At 51.5% G+C, this 24,326-nt stretch overlaps 1 protein-coding gene across 1 annotated transcript in view; it reads right to left on the reverse strand.

Moving 5' to 3' along the window:
• The window catches only part of LOC119461822 (medium-chain acyl-CoA ligase ACSF2, mitochondrial), a 239,353-nt gene that overhangs the window by 178,913 nt on the left and 36,114 nt on the right, over positions 1 to 24,326 (reverse strand). Inside the window, exon 2 of the mRNA XM_037723194.2 lies at positions 6,215 to 6,343. Coding sequence (XP_037579122.1) covers positions 6,215 to 6,343 — 129 coding nt within the window. The remainder of the gene's footprint in view (positions 1 to 6,214; positions 6,344 to 24,326) is intronic.

The following is a 24,326-nucleotide window of genomic DNA, read 5'->3' on the forward strand; positions in this document are numbered from 1 at the left end:
TTGTATTCTTTGCCGCCTTTCTTCTGGACGGAGTGTGCGGAGCTATAATTTTGTGGAGGCTCTATATGGGACTACAATAAGCGCCTTTTAGAGAAGTTGGCAACTTGCTTTTGTGCAAAGCTTCGAATGTCCAATAAGCCTACGACTAAGGAAGTGCCTCCACTTTCACTGTCTGTCAACAGCGTGACGCCCGATCTTTCCCTTTCGTACAACGTCCTTGAGCGAAAACCATGTCGTCACAACGGGTCTGCCTACCATCCGCAGACGAATGCTCTAACCGAACACCTGAACAAGATGCTCGCCGACATGTAAGCGATGTATGTACGTCGACGTCGAATCCAAGACTTCGGATACCGTCATTCTCTATGTAACCTTCGCTCACAACACAGCAGTGCAAGAAGCAGCATAGATCCCGCCGTTCAAGCTGGTTTACAGAAGAAAACCTACGACGACTCTCGATTCCATCTTGCCACACATCACAGACGAAGAGAATCTCGATGTCACAGCATATCTGCAGCGCGCCGAAAAATCACAACTCGCCAGCCTGCCCATCAAGAACCCGCAAAAGACGGAACGCAGAAACTACAATCTTCCACAGCGCTACGCGGAATACCAGCCCGGCGACCGTGTTTGGATTTAGAGTCTAGACCCCGATACGCCGACGAGGACTTAGAAACTTCTGCGAAGCTATTTTGGACCCTTCAAGATTGTCCGACGTACTGGCGCACTGGAAGGAGAGGTCATGCCAGACAGCATTTCGCAACCACAGCGGCCCCGCGCACGACCTGAAGTCGTCCACTTGGTGCGTCTTAAGGCTTTGTATGCCCGGTAACGATTTTTGGGACTTTATTTCTTTGTTGTTGCTCTTCCTTACTACGGGTCATTTTGTTTATCGATTTTGTGTTTGTCCTGGACGATGCTTTGTACGAGGGGGGCATTGACAGGCGTACTTGTTGATCTTTCTCCGGTGACCGCTTTTTTCACCAGCGAGAAATGCTCGGCGCACGATGCGCCTGCATGTACCAGAAGTTTTTCATTGTTATAGATGGTTCTAGCCGTCGTCTGTTGTCACCGAACGTTCTGTAATCTCATTGTAGCATGACTCGAATTGTGTGGTACTTTCTTGTAGGCACGCGGGCACCAGCAATTACGCTGAAACCTTCCAGGAGTCATGTACAAACGCCGACGCACTTTTCGTGCAGATCATATCTTGACGTTCTCCGACTGTGCTCGCCGCTATTGTTGTGCTTCGAGTGTCCTTTGCATTTGTGGCCACAGGTTCGCCCAATAAAATGCTCGTTTATTGATTCAAAGCTTTTCTACGCAGTTCTTCACGGTCGCTACAACGTGACACTCTCGTACGGACTTCGTCTTGCGCATCTTTTTCAAGCTAGCCTATTGCACATTCGACATCACACACGACATTTCGGTTGCTTTTCCTCGTTGAAGTTTACCCCTCGACCTAGAACTTTGTTTTCTGCCATAGTTAGCTTGAAGGAAGGCACGTTCCTCACCTCTAAGTTAGGTGCCATGAGTTTCAGGTATTTTCCGCAGTGCACTTAGCTTTCTCTCTTGGAAGCGCTGAGTGCTAGTTTTTCCTTGCCATCGAAGTTGGACTGAATGAAAACCGAGCACTGGGACCTGTGGGCGGTGAGTATACCCTGTCGAGCTGTGCTGGCAGCGTAGGGAAGTTGCTTGGAGCCGCGGACACTTCGGCTTCCGATTCGATCTTAAACGGGAACGGTGTAGTGGTGCACTGTTAGGCCAAGAAACGTCGCCTTAGCGGGTTTGCCGACGGCGGCTTGGATGGAGCAGAACTTGGCTTGCTTGGTCTTGCGCAAGCGGTAGACGCCTTTTCTTTTTGAAGTAGTACGGACAGTGCCTCAAGCTAGACAGTCGGAGCACGAATGAGTGGCCCGGCCACATAAATCGCACATGGACAGCTCACGTAGGAGCTAGGAGTTAGCGGCGGGCGTGGCTTCGCATCACAGCGGTGGCGGGATGCTAGCTGCGGCGTCGGCGACTTGCTTGCTTTCGTAGCGTCGAGGAGACGTTCGCGGGAATGCTCTCTGCCAAGGTGTGGCAACTGTATTTCCATATCTGCATCTTCGGTTTGACGCGCCTGCATGCGCGCAACCTTGAGCGACAGTTGCAACGCTTGACCAGCCCGCAGAGCTCGGCGCAGTAATTGTCCACGCTTCATTGAGGCAGTTGAACCCATTTATGGAAGCGTGAGCATTCAGACAGCTCGTTTGCGGGGTGGATGAATTGGGCCGTGAAGCCAGGAATGGCCGCTTCGTCAGAGGCGGGTGACTGTTCGACCAGCGAGAATGCATCGAGGAGCGAACGAGCATCGGGGCCCATGCAGTACAGAAGCGAGCGTAACTGTATGTGCTGCGACGCCTGGCTGAGCTCAGTAACTGCGGCGTAGTTAACGTAGATGGCTTGCCATGTTTTGCACCATCCTGGATTTGTGTAGTCCAATAGGCCGCTCGCCAGTCGAGGCCGAGCAATTTGCCTCTAGGCTTCTCGCTGGCTATCGCACCACCATCGACAGTGTTGGTCTCCGACGTGCCGCTGACGTCGTTTAGAAAAATTGGAGACGCGACCCCAGCTCTAGCACCATGTTGTGGATGTGTCGCGAAGACGGACATAAGGACTGACAACCCGGCGCTTGAAATCCCAAACAAACAAGAGCCGCCCCTTTATTCAAAAGCAAATAAATAGAGGGAATTCAGCCCCCAAGGTACCCAAGGGGAGCCACGGACTGGTGGCATGCTTACTAAAGAGGGGCGACCTCTACACTCTTTAGTGACCAGGGTAACGGCACTATCATGGGATGGTGAGATAATTATCTCCTCCCACCTACTCTTCTCCGGCGGCGCTTTCTTGATCTAGTGTTTATTAAGGCGAAAGCCTTATATGTCGCAACGTTCAGTCGACCGTCAACGTCCTTGAGCGAAAACCGTGTCGTCGAAACGGAATCATACACGATAACGACTAGCTGTAGCAATTCCCTTACTACAGCAACCCGCCATCGTGTCTTACCTATATGCAAATGCTCACGCAAAAGTTCTGATGGTGTGCGGGTCAACCTTGCCATCATCTGGTATGAGTAAGCAAGCAACGCTAACGCTCACGACAAGGAGTGACGGTGCGCGCGTCAAACAAGCAACGCTCAAGCAACGATTTTCAGTGATCACAGAAAAACCGGCGTCGGAGTGGGCGCGCCGGCGTCTTTGGCAGGAATAATCATCACCAACCACCCCGACCACGCAGGCCCTCCGCTTGGCACAAGGCGTTAGTGAAAAAAATCGAATTTCCCAAAGTAAAATCCGCCAGGAAAATCATAAAATATGACTGAACCACAACCTATAGACATGATAGCATCACAATGTAATTTGAATATACGAGAAAACATATTTCTCTTTCGCAGAATTTTTGATCTCATTTCTGGATCAATATAACCCAGAAGGTTACCTTGGTGAAGCGGCAAATTCCAGAGGCGGTCTTTTTCTTGATAGGCATTTTTTACGCTATCGCGTTCCACTCTTAAAGGCGAAGCTTAAGCGTCCTCCAAATTTGTTGATGGTGCGCAGGTTCCCGTCGTCATCGATAGAGTTCATTCAGGCACTGGAACCCATCACCTTCGGTGGGAGTTAAACCCTCGAGCTTATGTGGCAGTCGAATTCACCGTCTTTGGCGTTAAGGCGAAGTTATTTAAGGTACATTTAATTAATATAGAGCTCACTAAGGCACTAGAACCCACGGCCTTTGGCAGGAGTCGCACCCTCAATCTTTACTGGGAGATGGACCCGCAAGCTTTGGTGTTAATGACGCAGATGTTAATTAGGGTACAGGTTATTAAAGTAGCGTTTATTAGGGCATTCTAATCCGCGACCTTTTGTCAAAAAAAAGTTTGCCGTCGTTGAACGCAGTTTGGTAAAGGACGCAGACGCTGCTCGGTGCTGTAAGGAACTACCGTATCTAAAATTGCACCACAAGACATCACACAGACGCTGCTCGGTGCGGTAGCAGCAGCAACGAGCGAATTGTCCTTTATGCTGCATCTCTCTTCAACACGAACTAAGCGTCGAATGCACAGCGCATACGAAGTTACCAGTCCTCGGCGCTCTTCGTACGCGTCGCAGATCGCTTTGAAGATGAGGCCCGCGCTACCTCGCACTTCGTGCTCATCGCAGATCGCTTTCAAGATAGGGGCGCCCATGCAGCGTACGCCGAAGTCGCCGGTAGTAAGTAGCACGCCAAAGTCCCAGTTTGACCTTGGCTGAGCTTGAAGGTGAGATTTACGGAACCAGGTGCTTTCTGGGTTTGCACCTGAAGTAGTAGAGCTATCGCTCTAAAGACAAGTAATAAGAAGTAACAACACATTTTATTGAGTGTGTCAATGTCTCTTGAGCACACAGGCTTTCGCCTTCACCTTCTTTGGCGTATGCTAAAGTGACTGTCATTTCTTTTCGATTCGCCCTGCACATAATTTAATTCACGGTGGCAGAAGATATGTGATCAGACGGCGGCGCGAGGCGCGGCCACTTAGTGTAACTCTGCGCACGCCGCTGCCGCAAGGGGCAGCACCTGTTCTGGGGGCCACTTTTTCTCTCGCTTTGCTGGCGCTTTTATTAAAAATTAAATTATGGGGTTTTACGTGCCAAAACCACGATCTGATTATGAGGCACGCCGTAGTGGAGGACTGCGGAAATTTGGACCACCTGGGGTTCTTTAACGTGCACCTAAATCTAAGTACACGGGTGTTTTCGCATTTTGCTGGCGCTTTTATGGGCACGCGCGGCAGAGGTGCTTCATTTCGATGCATATATGTCGTTAGCCTCCTTAAAACGACTCTATTTGGTTGGAGGAACGTCCCTTTATATTTCTGCCGACATTCCGATTGACTCCGATGCGGCGAACAGCGGCAAGCGCTAGCGTAGCGCACCGTCTGCTCGAGCAGACGACGCGTCTCTCTCGTGTTGGAAATGACGGTATTTTGACAGTAAGTGGCATGAAACCTTCTACCTGCTCAGGATTTGGCGTCTGAATAACGAAAATTTGCACATGTTTAGGTATGGGTGTTTAAATGATTACGGAGGTCGTAAATTATCCACTCTTGTGCCGCTTCTGCAAGGCCTCCTGAACACGGGCTGCCCTTAGCGGCGGCGCTCACTTGCGGTCACACGAAGTGGCCGCTCTCTCGCCCCAGCGCGGGCGCGCCGTCGGAGCACCTATCTTCTTACACCGTGATTTAATTGCTTGTTTCTTGTGCTCGTGCGGAAACGCCAGGTACCACCTGCCCGTGCCTTGCACTACTTCGCCGAGTGCAGCAAATGACGTCAACTCGTACAAAAAAAAAAAAAAGAAAGCTTGCCCTTTGTGGTGCATATGAAAGGTACAGCGAAGCGGGGAACCTCCTTAACTACTTCAAAAAGCGCTAGTCAGTTGAATGGTCCCACACCCTTTCTTAGGCTTTCCCGCTAGACACTTTCTCTTCTCCCACAGCAGTTTTCCACGAAAACGCTTAAGTCCCCGAGACCCTTTGCAGGATTACTGTAACGAAGGCGATAAAAGGTAATACTTTGCCCAGATCCAACACTGCCCGGGATGAGTCCCATAACCCTGTAGCAATGCACAGTTGAGAGCGGGACGCGCTTTGGCGTGCAGGCAATACTGTAGTGAAGAAAGGTGGCATTTGCTAAAGTGTCAACACTGATCGCTACATGGGCGCAGTTTGTGTCAGAACGCTGTATCGGGGCCAACGCTGTTTGGTAGCCAGGACTCTATAAGAATCTGCTACACGCGCGGCTACACGCGGCGCGAATTACACGCGGCTAGAAAATTTACGTGCTGACATGGATGGCTGCATATGAAAGCCATAAGAGGGTAAGGTGCAACAGCACGTCGCCTACCTTGCAGGCAAAACAAGCATAAAATTTAGATTCGACATAGAATGCAGACCCATCGGCCAGGAAACTCGACAATTTTCAAGCCCATTGCATGCAATGAGAGCGCCCAGTGACTGTTTTTTATGTATCACATTCCATTACAATGGCCCTTTGCAGAAGTACAAAAATTTTCTCGGAGAATAGTGCGCTCGCTAGTGACTGTGAAGACATTTGTTTCAGTAAAAAAAAGAAACTACGTCGGATGGGACACATCATAACCACTTTGCAGTAATGAGGTTTGTTCCCTATAATCTTACCAATGTGAGTCCAGCCTTGGCCGCGGCGAACTGGCACACGATGTATCGGTGGCAAGTAGGCGCCAGGATGCCTACCCGAGATCCCGGCTCCAGATCGAAGAAAAGCAGGCCCTGGGCAACACGCTCCACCTAGACATGAACGGGTTAGTTAGAAATGCGTTCCTGCTAGGCGATGCGACAAGGAGTGAAGGTAACACCATTTACAGACATATTCATGTTGCTAATGCTGGTTTTACAGCGAAGCTGCTAAGGCCTCAGTCTCCTATGGTCGTGTCCGCGTGTCGAAAAAAACTCATTGGCCGTATGCTGTATGCGCGAGTGAAAGCACGCGAGGAACGCGTGCTTTCACGGGGAGCGAACGCATGGCGGAGAGCAAACGCGACTTCTTCTGCCGCGCGAAAGGCCATGGAGGGATGAGAGGAAAGAAGGGGAGGCGACGTTTAGCTACGGCACCAAATGCGTATCTTGCGAGCGGGCGCAAGGGGAACTGGCCACTCAATCACCCACGCGAAAGGAGGAAAGCGGAAAGGCAGTGCGGGAGAGAGGGAGCACGGCTTTTGCTCTGCGAGCAATTAACTGCGTACTTGTACTTTGCGCGGCGAAGGGCAGTCCGCTCACGCGCACCGTATCTTTAAAGCGATCTGCAACACGGCTCCTACCTTTGTATGCGCTGTGCTTTCGCCGCTCAGTTTCCGTTGGAGCGGTAGACCGCATGAACCTTCTCTCGCTGCTGCTGGCGCGCTTGCTCACGCCAGCATTTTGACAGCGGTTGTGTGCGGTCATCGAGTGTGATCTATTCATGTTTGCGTGTGCGCGCTGACACCACCCTTGTTAATTCTGTTCGTAAGCCAATGTGTCCAAGTTTATACAGCCGATAAAACTACTATCCTTACTCCGTATAGCTCGCAACTAATTTGCTATCGCAATTTATGCTTCGCCTTTCGGGCAAAACTGCGTATTTTTTTGTTTCGCACATTTATTATTTCAGTCTGACAAGATTTAACATAAAAGGCATGCGCAGCCGGTGTTTGGTTTCATGACATTTCTTTATGGGCTGTCAGTCTCAAAATATTGAGGTGTATAAACTTGGACATGTACCATCACCAACAACGAGCAGAACTTTTGTCGACGGCTGCGGGAGGCTGTGGGTTCGATTCCCACCGCCGCCGGGTACCCACTGGTTCAAATGGATACAAGCGTGCCCCGGCCTGGCATTCGGCTTTCTTCAGGAGTGATGCGCTTGGGAAAGGAGCCTGCGCCCTCAATTCCTGTCGAAACCAACGTGAGCACGGAAAAAAAGTGATGTCTGGGCCGCTCCCATGGCGGTCATTTCCCATGTGGCACCCCAAGCACCTATTGAGGTGGGGGCGCCTTCGGGTTGAGGTCAAACACCCCTTTCCAAGCGTCGAGGTCCCATAATGGCCGAGCACCAGGCCGGGAGCGCGCTTGTACCTATTTTACCGGTAGGTACCCGGCGGCAGTACTTGCCTCCCACAGCCGCGGCGGATGCTCGTCTACAAGGCCGTCTGTGGTTGGACAAGAGGCGCCCAGAGACAAGAGCTGAAATCTCTATTGGGCCCTCTTTCGAGATGTGGACCCCAACGACAGCCGAGCACCAGGCCAGGGGACATCTACCCATTAGAAAATCTGGTGGGTTCCCGGCGGCACCGGGATTTGAACTCGGTACCTCCCGCATACGAGGCGGATGCTCTACCGCTAGGCCATCGCTGCGGTGTTGCGTTGTACTATGCCATGGCTGGTCCATGCCGGAGGTTTGTGGCGAGCCTCTGTAACCCATTGCCTGGGGGCAAGGTTACAGAGGCATCAGCGTACACACTAATGATGCCGGATGAATTCGAGTACTGCCGGCTTGCATCCAAGGAAGATTAACATCTGTGCTCACAAGGGAGACCGCGTGACCAGGAACCGTACCGATTTGGCTGGGGGCTTTGGTACGCCTCTGTAATCCAACTTCCTGGAAGCCTTGGTATGGAATTGCATTCCTTGGGAGAGTCAATTACCGCGCTGTTAGGGCTGGGGGTTAGTTGCGTGCCCCTGTAATCCAGCTCACTGGAGGCCACAGCGTGGAAGTCGGATCTCAGAAGTCGGGTGTCTGGTTGATTCCGGTATTCATTCATGGTCCAGAGGTGCCTGAACGATGCGGATGGTGGCGTGTCCGTGTAATCTAGCCTGGGTGGAGTCGCGGCCTCTGGATGGGAGCTCTCCCCACCTCCACGGGGTGCGTCACGGGCAACGTGTGGGTGGTAAAGGCACCCACACGGCTAAGAGGGAGAGCTCACGCTTTGTGTCTGGACTCGGAGGACCACGGCGGCAGTGAGGGGGAAAACGTTTGTACTCAAAAAGTAACAGGCACCCGGCAAAATTCAGCCCTGGCTGTCCACCCCCTCCTGCACTTCCGGTGCAGTGGGATGTGCCATAGGTAAGCAGAACTGGGCCTGGTCTGCCGAGAGCAGTGGAGGGCGGTCTGTCTTCGGCTGGGCTGCCCGAAACTGCAAGTGGCAGCACTGTTAGTGCTGCTGCGTCAGGAGATCGGGAAGGTTGCATGGTATCGTGGCTGCGCCCGAACAATTGGGTCAGCTTGCCCCATGGGGAATCGGCGTTTGTCAGGGGCGTCCGACCCATGTCTGACCCGGGGGGCGTCCCTGCGGTCTATGCGGCCAACCCATCACCTGGAAGCAGACTCTGAAATGGTGAACCCTGCACCGGTTCATATATACATATTGTGAGCATTATATTACCCCTATATATATATATTGTAAGGCAGCAGCACAGCTGTTGTCTCGTCGCCTTTATTTGGCTGAGCCACGCGCTGCACGAAGACGACGCGCACAGTGATGATGATTATGTACAGGTGAAGAAGATGAAGGATTAATATTTTGCTCACACTAATTACCCCCTTGCGCGAAAGCGGCCAACCTGGCCGCTGGTTATAGCGGTGCGGTACGTCGTTGGAATGGCTTTAGGCGCGAAACGTGGACAATTTCTGTGCCACGGTAGCGGCCATGGGAAGGCGTGACAACGGGAGTGACGCGGTAGTTCACTGGCGAAGTTTGCTCTACAACAGTGTAGGGCCCTATAAAACGCGACTGAAACTTGTCGCACAGGCCAGGAACTCGAGTGGGTGTCCACAATAACACTTCATCGCCGGGGCTGAACTGAACGACGCGGTGAAATGCATCGTACCGAGTCTTCCTATCCTGTTGACTTGCCTCGGTGTTGAGGCGGGCGCAATGGCGACACGCGGCAAGGCGAGATATTAACTGCTCACTCACTGACGCCGACGATTTCACGGGGGCATCAAAAAAAGAGACGTCGAGGAGAGAGGTCGGTTGACGCCCGTAAACTAGAAAGAAGGGTGAGTAGCCAGTAGTGCGCTGTGCAGCGGTGTTGTAGGCAAAAGTCACGAATGGCAGGATGGTATCCCAGTTGGTGTGGTCAGCGTTGATGTACATGGATATCATGTCAGAGAGAGTTCGATGGAAGCGCTCTGTGAGGCCATTAGTCTGAGGATGGTAGCTGGTAGTCGTCTTATGGATGGTGTTGCATGTGCGGAGGACGTCCTCGAGTAGCTTCGACAGAAACGCCTTGCCACGGTCACTCAAAAGGACGCGTGGCGCTCCATGTCGTAGAAAGATGGCTTCCAGGAAGAAAGTCGCAATCTCCTCCGCGGATCCTGAAGGTAGCGCAGCTGTTTCGGCGTACCTGGTCAAGTGGTCAACTGCAGTGACGACCCATCTCTTGCCGCTAGCTGATAATGGCAGCGGTCCGTAGAGGTCAATCCCGATGACTGCGAATGGAGCGTCAGGACAGGGAAGAGGTTGCAGCAGTCCAGCCGGAGGTGAAGTGGGCCGTTTGCGGTGCTGACAGAGCGAGCAAGACGCGACGTATTTCGCTACGCAGGTGGCAAGTCCAGGCCAGGAAAAACGACTGCGGATGCGTTCATAGGTCTTGTGAAAGCCGTGATGTCCAGTATCTCAAATCAGTATCAGTATCAGTATCAGTATCATGAAATGTCTTCAATATCTGTTCCCTGAGTGATCGAGGAGCGACAGGAACCCAACGCTGTCCTTCGGGGTGGAAGATATGCCGGTAGAGGATTGATTTTTCACACTTGAAGTTCTGTAACTGGCGACGGGCTCGCGCGTTAGGAGGACGAGATGAGCCGTGAAGGCGTTCCATAATTGAGTGTCAGTAAGCGTCGTCGCGTTGGGACGCGAACGTCTCAAGGTGAAAAGAAGGAAGACCGTTGAGAGCGGCGAGTGAAAGAACTGCAGAGGACGCGTTTACAGGCTCGGTGACGGATGGAGGCTGGCCGGGAACGGACAGCGGCTGAGAGCATCTGCATCGTTGTGTTTCTTGCCGGATTTGTACGTGACGTCGAAGTCATATTCTTGCAGACGAAGTATCCAGCGACCTAAACGGACAGATAAATTCTTTAACGTCGTTGGCGCTGAGCCGTGCTCTCTCAAGGGCTGCAGAAGATAGCGCCAACCTTTCCCTTTCTCTCAAGAACCACTTATCATCTTTAACGTCGACAACCAGCATAAAGCATGGTGGTCGGTCACGACCGTAAAGTGGCGGCCGTGTAAATACGGTCGGAATTTTTGTATGGCCCAAACAACGGCGAGGCACTCCTGCTCAGTGATTGTATAATTTTTCTCGGCCGATGTTAGCGTCCGACTTGCGTATGCGACCACGCGTTCCTCAAAACGTTGTCGTTGCAAAAGAACAGTGCCAATTCCATGGCCGCTGGCATCAGTATGGAGTAGAGTGGGTGCGGACTCATCGAAATGACAAAGCACTGGCTCAGACGTGAGGGCACGCTTTAAAGTGTCAAAAGCCGCTTGGCACTCGTCTGACCATACGTATGGAATTCCTGAAGGGAGGAGTCGGTGAAGCGGAGCCGCGATGGTAGCAAAGTCACGTATGAAGCGCCGGAAGTAAGAAGCCAGGCCAAGAAAGCTGCGAAGTTCTTTGGAGCGTTGGGGCCTCGGAAAGCGTAGGACGGCGGTAATCTTTTCGGGGTCAGGCCGAATGCCGTCTTTGCTTACGAGGTGGCCCAGTACTTTAATAGTCTTGCTGGCAAAGTGGCACTTTTTGGTATTCAGCTGAAGACCAGCAGCAGAGAGACACGTCAGAACTTCATCGAGGCGCTGCAAGTGGAGTTGGAAGGTTGAAGAAAATATGACTATGTCGTCAAGGTAGCAGAAACAAGACTTCCACTTAAGGCCCCGCAGAACAGTGTCCATCATTCGTTCGAAGGTTGCTGGTGCATTGCAGAGGCCAAAAGGCATGACTTTAAATTCGTACGGTCCATCTGGTGTTGCAAAGGCAGTTTTTCCCTTGTCAGCCTCATGCATCGGAATTTGCCAATAACCCGAGCGTAAGTCAAGACTGGAAAAGTATTCCGCGCCTTGCAATGAATCTAAGGCGTCGTCAATGCGAGGCAAAGGATATACGTCTTTTCGGGTTATTTTGTTCAAGGCACGGTAATCAACACAAAATCGCACTGAGCGATCTTTCTTGCGCACCAAAACGACGGGTGACGACCAAGGGCTGGCGGAGGGGCGGATGATATTTCGCTCGAGCATGTCGGCAACGTGCTTGTCGATTATCTCGCGTTCGGCGGAAGAAACGCGATATGGTCGACGGCGGACAATAGAACTTCCATCGACGTGTATGCGATGAGTTGCCGCTGAAGTCTGTCCCAAGAGAGGTGAGTGTACGTCGAAGGAAGATTTATGTTTCGACAACAAGGCCAGTAGTTGATGTGCTTGCTGTGGAGTCAGATCCTTACTGATTGCGCCGGCGAGAGCAGTAGCAGGAGCAGCAGCTGTAGGTGGGCGTGGTTCTGCAGTACCAGTATTCGAAGCCATCACCGAGACAGGCTGTGTGTCCACACCGCAAACCACGACAGCACCTTTGGGAAGCAAAATCGGCTCATTTGTGACGTTGAGTACTGTGAGAAGGGCCGTGCCGTTGATGAATCGAACGAGACTCGACGCTAGTGCAATTCTTTGGTGAGGCAACGGGCTGATGGGGTGACTAGAACATCGCCATTGTCAATTACGTCGGAAGCAATCACAAGAAGTTGCTCGTGGCCAGGAGGGACCACACAATCGGCTACGGTTCGCAGATGGTGGCGGGACTGAGGCCCCTTGTCGGTGTCATCGGTCTCGCGCACGTGGACAAGGCGCTGTCGGCAAGAGATGAAAGCGGCAGCGGCAGAGAGAAAGTCCCAACCAAGAATGAGCATATAAGCGCAGGAAGGCAGCACTGCGAACGGAATATGGTGGCGAATCCCATCAATAAAAACTCGAACGGCACACTGTGCCGATGGCCGTATCGTAAGGTTATTCGCGCTACGTAAAGGAGTGCCATGGTAAGGTGTAGTGACCTTGCGTAGACGAGAGCACAAATCGGCATGAATAATAGAAATAGCGGCTCCCGTATCAACTAATGCTCGAACAGGCACACCTTCAGCATACACTAATAACAAATTGGCCGGGCTCTCAGGAGGTGTTGTTTGTCCGAGCGATGCAGCTTCCCCTCCAAAAACTGCAACATCTAGTTTTCCGAGTGGTAGTCGGTATGGGTGACTGGCTGGAGAGGCGATGTTGAGCGTCGGAGAGGGGAACGAGAGCGGCGGCGTCCTGGACGGTAGTTTGGAGGAGCGTCAGATGGAGCGGGTGGGGAGAAGGAACGTGTTGAAGGGCGGCGCTGGTATTGGCTCGGAAAGGACACCAGATCCCTCTCGTAAGCATCGTAGCCGCGGCGTTCGTCCTGCTGGCGCTTTCGACAAAACCGAGAGATGTGGCCTCGAATGCCCCAATAATAACAGATTGGGCGGGAGGAGCGCCAGGGGGCGTAAAATGCAGGTACAGGTGAACGTGGTGTAAAGGCTGCGATGTCGTTCTGAGGAACCAGAAGGGCACGCTGAGCGACGGAAGGCTGCATGGCAGCAACTTGGGCGTACGTGAGTGGAGGATTTGGTGGTGTCGGAGGGTCAGGTCGTACAGCGGAAACCAAGGAAGACAGCTCGTCCTTGATGATGTCTCGTAGCCCGGTGGACGTAGAGTGAGCTGGAGGAGCAGCAGAGCACGGCAGGCCTTGTGCTTGAAGCTCTTCGCGGATCAGAGCCCGAATCAACGTGCGCAAATCGGCATCCGAAGAAGGTCGCGTGTCACAGACGTCTGGCTGTAACCGGATGGCTTGTAGGGTATCCAGATGCTGGCAGGTCGCGATGACGTCGTCTACGGTGGCGGGGTTTTTAACTGCTAGTGCGTTAAACGCAACGTGTCCAATGCCTTTTAAAATGTGTCGAACGCGATCGGCCTCGCTCATTGCCGAGTCGACGCGGCGGCAAAGGGAAAGGACGTCTTCAATGTACGAAGTGTACGTCTCCCCTGGTTGTTGCATGGGCGCATCGAGCTGCCGCTTTGAAACTTCAGAACGGATGGATGGCGTTCCGAAAATCTTCCGGACGTGGTGCTGGAAGGTGGTCCAATCGGGCAAGGCCCTCTCGTGGTTAAAGAACCATGTCTTCGCGACATGGGACAGGTAGAAGGCGACGTGGCGAAGTTTCTGAGTGTCGTACCAGTGGTTGTACTCACTCACCCGGTCATAGTTCTCCAGCCAGTCCTCGACTTCGTCGCGCGGGAGACCAGAGAATATAGTGGGGTCACGCTGCGGGGCGGTAACGGTCCATACGGAGGCGGCTGGTTGGGGGGCAGCGGGGGTGATGCCGGAGGCTCCGGGTTGCGATACTTGGGTCATGGCAGTGGACAGGCGGAGCAAACGGCGACCCGAACGAAGCTCCAGTGAAACTCGACGGCGTAGAGGTCTAGGGGATCAAAAGCAATCTCCACCACTTTGTAAGGCAGCAGCACAGCTGTTGTCTCGTCGCTTTTATTTGGCTGAGCCACGCTCTGCACGAAGACGACGCGCACAGTGATGATGATTATGTACAGGTGAAGAAGATGAAGGATTAATATTTTGCTCACAATATATATATATATATATATATATATATATATGATCCGGTCGTTTTCATTTATTTAGTGACCACAGGGGCCATGGCCTTATGATTAGGGAGCTTACATGCAACGCACAGAGCATTGCATGTAGGCTCCCTACTTATGGTCGCTACGGTACACCGCCATAGGGTGTACGGCAAAGGTTGCCAGTTCTTCATAAACAAGTCACCAACTCCGCGCGCGTTCGCTGTGAACCTGGGCAAAACGCCGCCGCCGTCGACAACAGTTCTGCCCGTTCCTGGTGCTGCAACATGTCCGAGTTTATACAGCTCCTCAGAATTTTGAGGATAACAGCCCATAAACAAATGTCATTAAACAAAATGCCGGCAGCGCCTGCCTTTTATGTTAAATCTTGTCAGACTGAAATATTAAAGTGCTAAACAAAAGAAGACGCAGTTTTGCCAGAAAGGCGAAGCATCAATTACGATAGCAAATTAGTAGCGAGCTATACGGAGTAAGGATAGTAGGTTTAGCGGCTGTATATACTTGGACACATTTGCTTACTAACAGAATTAACGAGGATGATGTCAGCGCGCACACTCAAACATGAATAGATCACACTCGATCACCGCACACAACCGCTGTCAAAACGCTGCCGTGAGCAAGCGCGCCAGGAGCAGCGAGATAAGGTTCATGCGGTCTATGGCTTCAACGGAAACTGAGCAACGAAAGCACAGCGCAAACAAAGGTAGGAGCCGTGTTGCAGATCGCTTTCAAAATACGGTGCGTGCGACCGCCCGTCGCCGCGCAAAGTACTAGTACGCAGTTAATTGCTCGCAGAGCAAAATCAGCCCTCCCTCCCGCAACAGTGGCTGCACTTCCGCGCTACCTTCCCGCTTTCCTCCTTTAGCATGTCTGATTGAGTCACCAGTTTTCCTTGCGCCCGGTCGCAAGATACGCATTCGGTGCAGCAGCTAAACGTCGCCTCCCCTTCCTCCCTCCCGTCCACCCACGGCCTTTCGCATGACGGAAGAAGTCGTGTTTTCTTTCCGCCATGCGTTCGCTCGCCGTGAAACCACGGGTCCCTTGCGCGCTTTCACTCGCTTATGCAGCATAGTGCCAATGATAGTTTTTTTTTCTACACGCGGACACGACCATCGGAGACTGAGCCCTTACCAGCTTCGGTGTAAAAAAACTTCTGTGCGCAATAATATTCTTATTTTCCAGGGATAGGCATGTTAGACCGTCCTTTGCACAAGGATTTTAGAAAAAAAACGAAAACACGTCCATACAAGGAAAAGAAAAGTATTCTGTGAGCACTGAAATGGGTTCAAAAACACGTTACTAGCGCTTCTATGGATGCAAAAAAAAGATACTCCATGCAGTGTACAGTTTGCGCCTAACATGCTATATTGGGTTGATGTAGCTTCTCTAGAAATCAGGCACTGAAGCCTGTCATTGCGTCAATACCCACATTTGGATCACCAGCAGCATTGGAGCGCCGGTTGAAGTCCAGGAAAACACGCGGTCAAATGCGAGCCAGTGCGATAATGTGCATCCATAACAACGATAGCGGACAATGATATCGCGTCGCTGGCACCATAAAAATCACTCTTGAAGCTGGCAGCGAAACAACAAAATAAGGAGCTTTCTCGAATCCTATGATTACCGCTGTAACCAGCCACAACTATCGACTGCCACAATGCATGGATATTACGTCATAGCACTCACCGATATTGATTTACTCCCACTTATCGTGTGAGTGAGTGAAAGCCAGTGAAGATCTGGGAGTTCCTGCTTTCGACTCCCCTCCCCTTCACCTCACGCTCATTTGAGCCTCCTCGCTTTTAGCGCCTTCCCGGTTGTTAAATCTTTGCCCTATGATGATTAAGCGTAAGGATATTTACCGTTCGAAGAATCGTGAGGTGTGCTACACCGAGGGCCAGAATCGCTGCATAACTTTTTTTTTCTGGATTGCATATGGCATACTGTCCGGTATAACACTGAAAGTGTACGTGGAGAAAATTTGAATGTGAAGAATAATTCCAGTAGGCATTTAGGCGACCTTTGCATGGTGGCAATGCATGCCACTTTTGAGGTAAACAAAGTTGCTGATTAAAGTTGCTCAATAAATTGGAAAGAAAAAATTCGTCAGAACCGTACTCGCGATGATTCTTGACGGTAATGCGCTTGGCATTGAATCGATGTAGCGACGCAAGGTATTGCTACCAACGAAACGAGTTATGTATGCTCCTCTTTCGCGCTTCTCGATGAACACTCGGCGCAATCTACCGCCGCCGGATCGAAGCCGGCGCGTGGCCTCCAAAATTCATTACCGTCGACACTGATTGAGAGATGGATTCTACCGAATTTTGTATTCTGCCAGCAACATGGGTCAACTGCGTAGGTGTCACGGGGTTTCTGCCACTCTTCAATGGCAACAAAATCCTTTAAATTTAGCCAGTGCAGGGTGGAATTGAACCCACGACATATACACTGAGGCCGTCATGTCCGGTTATACATTCGCACAGGTGCATAGGCGGACAAGGCGGTGGCGCCACAACATGGTGCAGCGGTTTCCGTGGGAAGCGCGTCGAACAATCCTGCTGCATAGGTGCCGCAGACATCAGGCGTTTTAGGGCTTGCAATACGGTGTGTCGCTGGATTGATTGACTGGTAACCGCATTAATGTCAACATTCATCCTGATATGCGTTCTCTCGGATATTTTTCTCTGCTTTACGGCGTACTTTTGGCTTAAGTGTGCTGGAATGTGCTCATCTGCACTTAATCTAGTCCCTTCTGCTGCGTTATCTTCTGCGGGATTCTTTTTCCTGGTTCTGAAGAAGCGCAGCCAAATACGAGAAAATTATGCCAAGTGCAGCGCTCTCAATTGTGTTTCCATCTAAACAACCCTCGCTCCAGTAGTATACAGGAAGACAATGAGTGTGTTTCGATCTTAAATTCCCCCTGCCTGTCACTTATCATTTTTGACCATGCCCATATTCACAAGGGCAGTGCTAACGCGGCTGCCTGTTTTCCGCGGTCAATCGTTTACTCAGGTGGATCAGTGGCTATAGCGTTCTGATGCTGAACACCAGGTTGCGTGTTCGATTCACCAGCGTAGCGGACGCGCTTTGCTGACGTTAAAATTTTAAAAAGTACACAGTGGTCTACCTAGGTTTCTCTGCCCCTAAAATATTCACTGGTGGTGACAATTAATTCCGAGCATTTCACTACCATGTATCTTTTAGAAACCCAGATTGTCACCTTCTGACGTCACACCTTAAGAGTCAATCCATAGATTCGTCTCATAATGGTGATGCAACCTTTATTCTTCAAAACATGACGCAAAGCGTTGCAAAGCAGCCGCGAAGTGTCATAATTTGAATGCAATTAGCATTCTTAGGTCGCTTGAAGCACTTTCTGGGGTCTGACTGTCGGTAATGTGGCCGTCTATTTATAATGAGTTAGCATTCACGCATTTTCCGTTGCTATGTTTGTATCTAAGCGTTTTCCCGCCTACCTGGGTCACTAGGTATTCTCAACAACACCTAGAAGACTGAAGGCCCCCCCCCCCCCACGGCGGCGTGACGTCACGCAGGTCGGATCGTACTGGAAATTGGCTTCACCTCGCCCGTTCACTCAATATAAGCGGCGCGTTGTCGCAAAATAAAATTAAATTCGCGCGCTCGTCTTACACGTATAAACGAACTACAATGCGCGTCTACAGTTATTGTACGCAGTTCAGTCAGGAAAAATCGTCACAGCTTGTCGCCTCCTGCCGTAATAAGGCGCTTTGCGTATACATGGAAGAAACCGTTTTTATAAATGATTGGAAGGAATTGATCTAAACTTTTATTATCAGTGTTGGGTATCCCCTCCATACCACGTATCCATATCCATATCCACTTTTCAACCCTGCCATGATTCCTATATATTTATTACTTCCAGATGTTCTTTTCTAAAGCTTCAAAAGCTTTAACAGGTTTGTTAGAAAAATGGCAACATTTAACATTCCATGAAATTAAATGCCAGCAGTTGAAAGTGGAAGAAACACTAACGACACTCATTTCTGCCCAGCAGCAATATAAGGTCGTCGTCTACACAGAACAGTCTGTTCTGTGCAGAGCAACACTATATTAGTAAAGGTGCATATGCAACTCAGTGTCGGGAAACAAATGGTACAATAACATTTCTATGAATGCACTTACTGCTTCGGCACAAATTATTGCTTCAGGCATGCAGGACACAGACGTGCATGATTTTCGTTAAGCAGAACAGAAAGATAGAGATTAGAAGCCTTCTCGAGAATGGTAGGATGCTGGGTATTTTATTTGACATTGACGAGAGAAAAAATCATTTTATTTACAAACTATAATGTGCAAACAAAATTTCATGAAAGACACCTCAACTTCTAACAGCTTCAAGTTTTCGCTTTGCCTTTATAGCCGACAACGTGTCGTTTGCTGTTTTGCATAAGTTTTAGAAGGGTGTTTGCTGCTGCACTCAAGATGTAATGTATGACTTGTTGAGGAGAATTCCCATTAAGACAAACACCCAGGTCATCAGTATCATTGAGGATACCATACACAAGAGCCACTAATACTTCTTTCTGCTTAGGAAGTGCAAGAACTGAATGGCGAAGCGTGGACTCCTAAGCTCGTCGAGCACTATTTCTGTGGTAAGTACAGCATTTATAACAAGTTCATGCGGGAACTTCAGCCCACCCCTGGCCATGCTCGTAATAAGGTTATTTCTCGTAATATCTATCTCTGCAACATCCATTAACACATTTTCTTTGCATTATTGGCATAACAGTTTCTTTAAAGCTGCATGAGCGCAATAGCCTGCAACACATGTCACAGCTGAAAGCCGTGCCACTTTCTTCTCAATATCGCTGTCACTAACTGTGACATAAACTGGCTACAGCATCGAGCTGGCACTAATGATAGGAACATCGCACAGCATGTAAATGTCTGGCAACTCGAGCACTTTCTGTAACCGCAGCTTTGTCTCGGACTCATAAATCTGTCTAATTGACACATGATAGTTTGCACCAGACAACTGACGGTACCGACCAAAGCGATTCTCCAAAGAATCTGTCTGAAACTTGCCCAGCAAAACATACTGCATACCTAGTTCTTAAAGGCAGTAGATAATGATCTCGTGGAGCGCATGATTTGTGTGACATAAAGCTGAGTCGTTTCCCTTGTCAAGTGTCGTGCATCGTGCTTCAAGCTTTCCCAGTAGTCTAGCCACTGCATCATTTTCTCCAAAAACTGTAACTGGGTACAAAATGTTGAGATTATAGGCTTTTTCAGGTCGTCTGAAAGCCACTGGCCCTTTCGTGGAGTCTTAACGTTAACAATATTCCACCATGTTAGCAGCGTGTTGATGTACTGAATGTGGATGCACTGAGTACGGATGTTCATTACTGTGGATGTAATCCTTCTAGCATGCTGAAGATTGCTATTACGAAGTGGTGCCACAGTTGATGAATTGAATATTATCAATGCTAACTTTACATGTTGCCTCTCCATGTTAGAAGGATTTAATGCCTCCAATGACAATGTCGAAGCTCATTTTCTTCAGGCTCATGCAGCTCACATAAATTGTTGAATGATGCTGTGAAAATTTTGAGTTTGGGGTCTGTACTTTTTAGATCTGGGAGTAACATGCACCTTCCTACATTGCGCTGGTTTAACAAGTTATTTCTGGCGCATTTCAACAAGTGTACAGGGTCCACGACAAAAAACATATGTCGTGATTAGTCGGCCGGATGTTTATAAACTATCTTTAGTCTCGGGGGGCTTCAAAACAACGACATTGTCTTTCTGTTGATGGAATTGTTGTCAGATATGACAGCAATCACTTTGAACCCAGTATGCTCAAGCTTGGCAACTAACTAGCATTGGCAAAAATCATGCAAGCATTTTGCATCAATTGTAGCCACTGGCAAATTATGCACAACATCGTTGTGATTAGAAAGGATACTCTGAGTAATAAAAACACGCTGTTTTTGCTGGGCTTGCAGTGTTGACTGCTTCACCTGTTATTGATCCAGCTTTGAAATCAAAGTATGACTGAATGTGGATTTCATCTATCATTAAAGTTGCTATCTTTTCATGTTCTATCATTGTGGTAGGAACCTTCTTAGCATATGACAGAAAACAGGAGTCTTGCTGTTTTGTGGCTGGTCTAACTTGTTGAGCGGAGCAGAGACGTCTTATTGTTTCAGGATGAGGCAACTTTACCTTAAGTGAACCTCTCAGGAATCGGTATGCGTGCGGCGAAATGGTGTAGAGGAGACTTGCAAATACCAGCAGATCTGAAGAGTAGCGTGCTGCGTTGTTAAGGGTGAGCTCCACTTGGGATTTTATAAATTTCACGATTTCCAGGTGCCATTCATGTAGCTGATGCTGCTGATCATTGCATATGAACTCCTCGAACAGTAACACTACAGTTGCAAGCATTTGATGAGCCCACTGAACATTGTTGGAAGAATAAGGAGTGCACAGCCACTCAACACAATGAAGGATGTCACTTAGTTGCCGCAACTCCTGCAACTTTGCAGGCACACTGACACCATTAAGTTCCTCAGTGCGCGTTTCCCCAAAATACACTTCGACACACATGCTGTCTCGAACAATCACTGATGAACGCACAGAGGCGCCCTGATCAACAGTCAAATCCAGGAATAGAACCTTCGAGTCCATGTTGATCACAGACCAAAACGGTGAGGTGTTGAAGCTTGGCAGAGCATGAAGAAATTCAGAAAAGCTTGTGAATATGTTCTTCTTGTCTGCTTGCTGTTTTTCTTCCAGATATTTTTCCATGGCAATGCGGAGCGATTCATCCTCAACACGTTTTCTTCTCTCCTCCGGAGCCTTCCGAGTGCATGCATTTTGACAAGAGATGTATTGAGGGCAATTCGGGAACACACTCGGTACCGCATCCGGCTTCAGCCGGAAGACTTTCAGCGGCACTTCAATAATCTTCCCCGTCTTCACGTCTGTGTACTTTGACGTTTTAACGTAGTCGCTGGCTACAAAACGCTTCTGGCAGAGCTGAAATGACAAAAAAAGAATTACGTGGGAACGTGTGTCACAATGCCGCAAACGTAAACGGCTCGGTCTGGCTTTCCATACAATAAAAAAAGTATGTTCACGTTTCAGGCTCCAACAACGCAAGCAGGCCGATTAAGCTGGTACTGGATACGTTCAGCCGCAAAAACGTGAATTGCGTTAATAAAAAGCCCCCGTATCGAATCATAGGCCCTATCTTACCGCTGTGTTCTTCGTCGGAGCAAAATCCTTTCGGGAAACCGCTCTTGTCCATGCCGCCCGCCGCACCGGGTCGTTCGGAAACACGTGCACTCGCACGCTCGGCTCTCCTGCATAGTTCGACTTCCAGTTGGGAGCGCAACAGCAGCCGGGCATTCTTGTAGGTCGTTCACGTGCACAAACACAGCACGAAATCAAAAAACCTGTCAGCCCTTCCACTGGGGTGGAGATGGAAGACCAGCGAAGCTGTACTATGATGGGAATTATGTATTTCCAATTATGACTATTAAGATGTGATCGTGTAATTGGTTATTTGAACTATTAAAGAACGAGAAATATATATGATCCGGTGGTTTTCATTTATTTGCTGACTACAGGGACCACGGCCTTATGGTCACTACGGTACGCCACCATAGGGTGTAATGCAAAAGTTGGCACGTCCTTCATAAACACGTCGCCAACACGGCGCGCGTTCGGTGCTAACGCGGGCAAAACGCTGCTGCCGTCGACAACAGTTGTGCGCGTTGCTTGTGTGACCGCACACAACCAATGTCGAAACGCCGGCTACGTGACGAATGGCTAAACGCCTTTGTCAACACTGTTAAGGTACAGGGGAGAGGCGGCCGAGAGCCCAGAGAGTCGGCGGCAGAGTCCGCCAGGGCTGCGCGCATGCGCCACAGGGGGAGAGCCTCGATGCCCTCCTCGCGCACATCTCCCCTTCCACTGGGGAGTCGCGTTTGCTCTTCGCCGTGCCTTCGCTTCCCGTGAAAACGCGCGTCCGTCGAGCTTGCGCGCTTTCACTCGCACATACAGCATACGGCCAATGAGAATTTTTAGTGAGTTGGAAGATGGCTGTGACCTCCTGAGTGCCATCATGGAGTGCGCCCAGGCAGCCACAGTCCAGTGCTCTGCTCTGCCCGATACTCCTGCCCCGGATCTGCTCCTGCTCAACCTCCGTGCGTCCAGGCGACGCGTGGAGCGCCGAGCAATCCGGACGGGCAGTGCAGAGCACTGGACCGAATACAGGAGAGCGGATGCCCGCTGCAGACGACAGGCCAGGCACAGAAGGAGCCAGAGCTGGGGGAGCCTCTGCGCCACCATCGAGAACCGCTCCAAGCCCTGGCCCTGGCGCCTCCTAAAGTCCCTGACCGGCAGGAAGGTCAACCGCCACCCCGTCCTCGCGGTGGCTATCTCGCTGGGCATCAGCGAGGCGGCCCTGGCGGAGTTGCTAGCGGACCACTTCGCCCCCCCGGCTGCCCTCGCTGCGGCCATCCTGCCGGTCGGACTTCCCCCTGCCAACCCGCCTACCTGCCTGCTGGAGCTGCATCCGGAGTGGGCGACCAGCCAGATCGCGGCCATCTGCCAGGACCCACTGACTCTCCACGAGCTGCAGACGGCCCTGAGGAGGGGCAAGCGTCGCAGTGCACCGGGAGCAGACGGAGTGACACTCCAGATGCTCCGCAACCTGGCCACCAGTGAGCAACGACGCCTGCTCGACTGCTACAACAACATCTGGTGGTCAGGACAGGTGCCGGAGGCCTGGCGCACAGCCATCGTGGCCCCCATTCTGAAGAGCAATAAGCCGGCTAACGAGCTGTCCTCATACCGACCGGTCTCTCTCACCTCCGCTGCCTGCAAGGTGATGGAGGCCATTGCTCTGGCACGGCTCGAATGGGTGGCCCGCGCCTGCGGGTTCCTCGCGGACCAGCAGACAGGCTTCCGGCGCCGAAGGTGCACTGCGGATTCCATCGCAGACGTCGTCTCCACCCTGGAGGACGCCAGGGCCAGCGGAGACCTCGCCATGCTCCTCATCATCGACGTCAAGGGGGCGTTCGATGGCCTCCCACATGCGGTCGTCCAGCAGGCTCTGGACCTCCTGGGCATTGGCGGCAACCTGCGGCGGTTCCTGTCATCGTTCCTGAACGACCGCACCCTCAGGGTCCGCGTGGGCCATTCAAGGAGCACTCCCCGTCCGGTCGCAGCAGGCGTACCACAAGGGTCAGTGGTGAGCCCGTTTCTCTTCAACCTCGCCCTGGCCCGGTTGCCTGCTGCACTGCCGACCGACCCTCACTACAAGGTGGAGTGCTCCATCTACGCGGATGACATCGCCCTGTGGGTGCGGGGACCGCCGCAGTCAAGCCGCCACGTGTGCCTGGCCCTCCAGAGAGCCCTGGACACCACGGCCGCCTACCTGGGAAGCATCGAACTCTCGGTTTCGACGGGGAAGACGGTGGCCCTCCTTGTCCACCCGAGAGCAGCGGCACGGCGCTCAGCTCCCCGGCTGCAGCTGGAAGGCGTGCGCATCCCATGGAGTACGACTGTGTCGTACCTTGGGCTGCGCATCGACCACCGGCTAACCTGGCTACCGGCAGTCGGGGCCATGCAGACCCAGACCATCAGGGTCCGCAAGGCCGTGTCGCAGCTCCTTGCCCATGGAGAGGGCTGCTCGGTGAAGTGGGCCCTGCGGCTCTACGAGGCGGCGGCCACATCACGCCTGCGGTACGCCCTCCCGCTGGTGGCGCTGCCGCCACGCCGCCTCGAAAAGTTGGAGCTGCAGCACCGGGCGGCCATCCGACTCTGCCTGGGCGTCCCCCGGAGCTCCCAGATTGCCGCTACCCTTGCGGAGGCTGGAGCATGGCCCCCGTCGCTCCTCTTCCTGCAGCAGGGGCTGAGGCACGTCGACCGCCTCCACCATGCTCCTGATGGCAGAGGCCTGCTGCGTCGCCTCCAGTCCCGGCCTTCCTCAAGGATGGGTCAGCTGTGCCGCCTCTACGAGGAGGTGGTTGGCAACCCACCGCCGAATGCGGTACAGCTGCCCCCACCGCAGAGGC

The sequence above is a fragment of the Dermacentor silvarum genome, chromosome 8 (assembly GCF_013339745.2).
Source record: "Dermacentor silvarum isolate Dsil-2018 chromosome 8, BIME_Dsil_1.4, whole genome shotgun sequence".
Lineage (NCBI taxonomy): Eukaryota > Metazoa > Arthropoda > Arachnida > Ixodida > Ixodidae > Dermacentor > Dermacentor silvarum.